This window comes from Sinocyclocheilus rhinocerous, unplaced genomic scaffold (assembly GCF_001515625.1).
Source record: "Sinocyclocheilus rhinocerous isolate Xijiao unplaced genomic scaffold, SAMN03320098_v1.1 scaffold1526, whole genome shotgun sequence".
Lineage (NCBI taxonomy): Eukaryota > Metazoa > Chordata > Actinopteri > Cypriniformes > Cyprinidae > Sinocyclocheilus > Sinocyclocheilus rhinocerous.
Window position 1 is genome coordinate 98,196 of NW_015645067.1, and position 5,319 is coordinate 103,514.

At 41.6% G+C, this 5,319-nt stretch overlaps 1 protein-coding gene and 1 pseudogene across 2 annotated transcripts in view; one reads left to right on the forward strand and one right to left on the reverse strand.

The window, feature by feature from the left end:
• LOC107705337 (FYVE, RhoGEF and PH domain-containing protein 4-like) overlaps positions 1-2,948 on the forward strand; it is a 20,350-nt gene extending 17,402 nt beyond the window's left edge. Inside the window, exons 16-17 of one of the 2 annotated variants that reach the window (XM_016508594.1) lie at positions 373-516; positions 2,337-2,948. In XM_016508594.1, the coding sequence (XP_016364080.1) occupies positions 373-516; positions 2,337-2,597 (405 nt within the window). In that variant the 3' untranslated portion in view covers positions 2,598-2,948. The remainder of the gene's footprint in view (positions 1-372; positions 517-2,336) is intronic. The other variant, XM_016508595.1, reaches the window with a different exon arrangement.
• A 1,231-nt stretch (positions 2,949-4,179) lies between these two features.
• LOC107705330 (uncharacterized) overlaps positions 4,180-5,319 on the reverse strand; it is a 2,199-nt pseudogene continuing 1,059 nt past the window's right edge.

The window sequence follows — 5,319 nt, forward strand, 5'->3', positions numbered from 1 at the left end:
GAACTCACATTCACATAAAGTAGCCTTGTTGACAAGTTTGGGTGAGTAAGGGCAAAGCGCACAAGATATAGTACTTTCAGTGCGCTGCAGTTGGTGATATCACTTCTTTTGTAGCAGAAAAAAACGGCTGCAGAAAAAGATAGGTGCCATGCAAAATGTAATGTGTAATTGCGACACTCGTGGAGTAAAGAGTACAGTGCTTATTCAAAAATGTAGTGAAGTAGAGAGTAAAACTTGCTAATATCTTTGATGCTATCTTTGTAAAACTACAGAGTATCCAAGAAGATACTCAAGTACTGTAATTAATTACATTTACTCAAATACTTCACACCTCTGCTTGATTTTTCGTTTTCTCCTCTTGACCTTTACCAGATTGAAGCAGCTCAGGTCTCAGGAAACAGTTTCCTTTGTGGCTTCCTGCAGTACAGTACAGACCGAACTAAACCGTGTCAGAGGGTCTGGTGTGTGATTCCGCAGCACGACGCACTTGTTCTTTACCTGTATGGCGCTCCACAGGTGAGAGATGCAGTGTAGTCGAGCTCACATTAATTAGCCTGCGATACAGACCAAATGGAAATGACTACAAAGAAATAAATACTTCTAAAAAAAAACACATTTTGTGTAGCTTGCTTCACATTATGTTAGCTTGACAAAGCAATGCCCTAGCAAACACTCAGATCACCTTAGTAACCACTTAGCAACACCCTAGCAACCACTCAGAACAACGTAGAAATCACTTAACAACATCCTAGTTACCATCTGAAACATTAGCAGTCATTTAAAACACCTTAGCAACACCCTACTTGTCTACTTTTAAATATTAAAGGGGTAGTTTACCCAAAAATTTTAATTACCCCATGATTTACTCAACCTCAAGGCATCCTAGGTGTATATGACTTTCTTCTTTCAGATGAATACAATCAGAGTTATATTAAAAAATGTCCTGGCTCTTCCAGGCTTTTATAATGGCAGTGAATGGGGTGTTGAGATTTTGAAGCCCAAAAAAGTGCATCCATCCATCATAAAAATTAGGTTCTGGGGGGTTAATAAAGGCCTTCTGAAGTGAATCTATGCGTTTGCGTAAGAAAAATATCCATATTTAAGACTTAGATAGACTTAGAAGACTTAGATACCATAATCTCTAGCTTCCGTTAACTGTCGTACACGCGTTCACGAGTGAGTGGTGTTCCTGTGGATGCTGTAGGACGTAGGCGTAGCGTAAGGTCCGGTGAGGAATGATGCAGAAGTGCAGAGGAGAGAGCAAAACAAAACACCAGTCACGAATTATCAGTACAGAATGAGGATTTGTAAAGACAAATGTCTGAGGATTTCAAAATAAGCCAAGAGAGACTGGTTTTCCTTTGCTGTAAACAAAGCTTGGTTCTCGTGAGACTAGCATATTCGCACCGGAGCTTATGCTAAGGCCGCGTGCCCACCAAAGTGTTTTTTTCGCCAGCTGAAAACATCAGGCGCTCTGCTGAAAACGGCCAGCTGTGAGTGCTTGAGAGCGCAGCGTTTTTTTTTTTCCGTTGAGATGCTGTGGTTGCTATGATACGGAATATCCGCTGAAGTGATGGCAAACGCATAGCGAGTATAATGTTTCTCCAAGCATTATTTTTATAACAATATTATGGTAGTCCTGAAATTCAATCTGTTAAAGACAAAAAATACTCGGAGACGAGCAATATTAACTTCTCCATTGTTGTTCAGTGGTTGTACTAGCATGGTGTTTGGTATTAGTCCCGCCCCTCCTCCACTCTGATTGGTTGGCTGACTAGAAAATGACAGTGATGAGCGCAGCGTTTTACCCAAAGTTGAACATTCTTCAACTCTCGGCGCTGAGAAAAAAATGCCCGAATGCTTAGCGCTCAGCGCAAAAAAGATGCTCAGCGCTCGGCACGCTCCTGGCGTTTTAAAAAACGTGGCGCTCCCATTGAGAACAACACACTAGCCACAGGGAAAAACACATTGGTGGACACGCGCCTAAGTCTACGTCCTACATCATCCACTGGAACACCACTCTATTGTGAACACGCATATGACAGTTAGCAGTTAGATATTTTTCTTACACAAATGCAGAAGGCCTTTATTAACCCCTGGAGCCGTGTGGAGCACTTTTTATGATGGATGGATGTACTTTTTTGAGCTTCAAAATCTCAACCCCCATTCACTGCCATTATAAAGCTTGGAAGAGCCAGGACATTTTTAAAATAACTCTGACTGTATTTGTCTGAAAGAAGAAAGTCATATACACCTAGTATGGCTTGAGGGTGAGTAAATCATGGGGTCATTTTCAGCCTTGAATGAGTCCGGTTTCTCTGGGATTTTGTTCTCAGGATGTCAAAGCCCAGTGTACCATCCCGCTCCTGGGTTACCAGGTTGAAGATGTCCAACGGTCTGTGGATCATCCTCCCACCAGCTTCCGTCTGTGCCAGTCCAAATCTGTCCACTGCTTCACTGCCGACACGGAGGAAGTGAAACTGCGCTGGCTAAAAGTGATACACAAGGCCGTGATCGGGGAGATGCCAGAATGCCAGACGCCAGTCGATGACGACCTTGCCAACGGCTGCCATGAAGGCGTGCCTGATGGTACCTGAAAAGACAAGGCAGTTTTCCAGCTTTTGCACTGTTACGCGTGTAACTCAGCGGAATAGAATGTTGATTAGAATGTGAAACCTTACAGAACAGATTGGATTTGTTTGGGAGTGTATAAATAGATTTTTCATTGCATACTATATGCAGTCAGTTGATTAATATCAGATATTTTAATGTATTATAATGTCGACCTCAGAATCAGACTGGTAAAAACATTTAGTGTGTGATTATGTAAATCATTATATTGTCTTAGTTTACGAAAGTTTGTTAGCAGACCAATCTCAGCAAAGTCCGAATTATGCTTTGTGATTTATTAGCCTTTCTCTTTGTGACATCATGTTTTATGTATATTTTTAATTTGTAATGTTAATATGCTGTTTGTCATTGTCACTGTTCCTAAGATTTATGCATTTTATTGCTTTTTGTAAAGTAGGACATTGACATTAAAATTAATTAATAAAGGTTAAGCTCTATTGCCTTAATCCTTAGACCTCTCTGTAGCTTAGACCTCTCTGTAGCTACCATCTGAAACCCTAGAGACCAATTTCAACACCTGAGCAACAGCCTAACAACCAATAAGAACGCTGTAACAACAACAACCTGGCTACCATCTAAAATCCTTGAAAGAAATTTGAACACCTAAGCAACACCCTAGCAACCAGTCAAAATGTTGTAGAAACAACGTAGGTAACATCTGAAACCCTAGAAACCACTTTGAACATCTAAGCAACAATTCAGCAACCACTCAGAACTTCCGTAGCAACATTTTAACTACCATTTGAAACCCGAGAAACCACCTTAAAGAAACCAATTAGAACGCCTAAGCAACACCCTAGCAACCACTTAGAACACCATAGCAACATCCTAGCTACCATCTGAAATCCTATAAACCAATTTGAATAACAAAGCAAACACCCTAGCAACCACTCAGAAAACCGTAGCAATATCCGTGCTACCATCTGAAACTGTAGAAATCATTGTGACCAACTAAGCAACAACCTAGCAACCACTCTGAACACCTTAGCAACCACTTAAAAAATTAATCACTTAGCAACATCTATCTTAAACTCAAGGTGAAATCACCTTGAACACCTTAGCAACCACTCAAGTTTCAGTTTCCACATCAGTAGAACAGACAAAAACACGAAATTACACCATCAAAAACCTAAGAAAAGCCAGAATAACAACATAAATGGTCCTTTTCAACTGAAAACATTTTAGTCTTCATGCCAGGATGACATAAAAATATAAATATACAAAACAGCACACAGAGAAAATGTTAATGTGAATCATGTGTGAATACTGTGTTTTTGTCAAACTTTTTGTCAAAATTTAAGTCTTATCAGTCTTAAAGCACTTCACGTTTCTCACGATATAAACGGAGGCAACAGGAGGAATACGGTTGCTTTTCAAAAGTACTGTCCTGGAGCAGATGAAACATTTACATTTAGTCATTTAGCAGACGCTTTTATCCAAAGCGACTTACAAAGTAGAAGCAATCAGACCAACGAGAGAGCAACAATATACAAGTGCTGTGACAAGTCTCAGTTAGTCTAGCACAGTGCACATAGTAAGTTTTTTTTTTTATAAATACCAAAGACCAAAACGAATAGAATAGGTTAGAGCTAGTATTAATTGGTCAGGTGATGGCGAAAAATATGTCTTTAGATGTTTTTTGAAAATGGCTAAAGACTCAGCTGCTCGGATTGAGATAGGAAGGTCATTCCACCAGCTGGGGACAGTCCAGGAAAAGGTCCCTGAGAGTGATTTTGTGCCTCTTTGGGATGGCACCACGAGGCGTTGTTCACTTGCAGAACGAAAGCTTCTGGAGGGTGCGTAGGTCTGAACTAGAGGTCTTCTCGTGTCCTAAAATATGTACCCAACCCGAATCACTTCTTACCCGAACCCGACGTGCATAAATAAATTTTTTTAAAAGAAAAACCCGACCCGAGACAGACCTGATGAAATTAGACCCGAGTCCGACATGACCCGACGGCATTTATTTTCGAACCCGACTGGACCCGAACGTAAACGGCATTGACGTGTGTACAGCCTGCAGCCCCGCAGTCAGTCAGGAAAAATCCCGGTGTCCTGTTGACTGATTTGGCCACTTCTCCATTACTTTGATTTATTTAACATTTATTCAATTTATTATTAGGTTACTTTATATTAGTGCCTGCCTGATGGATACAAGGTATGGACCCGTGAAGACCTCTAGTCTGAACTAGCGAGTTTAGGTATATTGGTGCAGCGCCAGTGGTTGTCTTGTAGGCAAGCATCAGTACCTTGAATTTGATGCGAGCGGCTATTGGCAGCCAGTGCAAGCTGAAGAAGAGAGGTGTGACGTGAGCTTTCTTCAGCTCGTTGAAGACCACTCTGGCTGCTGCATTCTGGATAAGTTGCAGAGGCTTGATAGTACAAGCAGGAAGGCCCGCCAAGAGAGCATTACGACAGTCCAGTCTGGAGAGAACAAGAGCTTGGACAAGGAGTTGTGCGGCCTGCTCTGATAGGAAGGGTCTGATCTTCCTAATGTTGTATAAGGCAAATCTGCAGGACAAAAGCAGCAGACAGATTACTCCAGAGGAGCACTGAGGATTTGGAAGCTGCTCTTGCCAGTCTCAGGGATTCAGTAACCGAGAGCAGTGCGGTCTCAGTTGAGTGGCCGCTTTTGAAGCCAGATTGGTTGCTGTCCATGAGGTTGTTCTGTGCAAGAAACATAGAGAG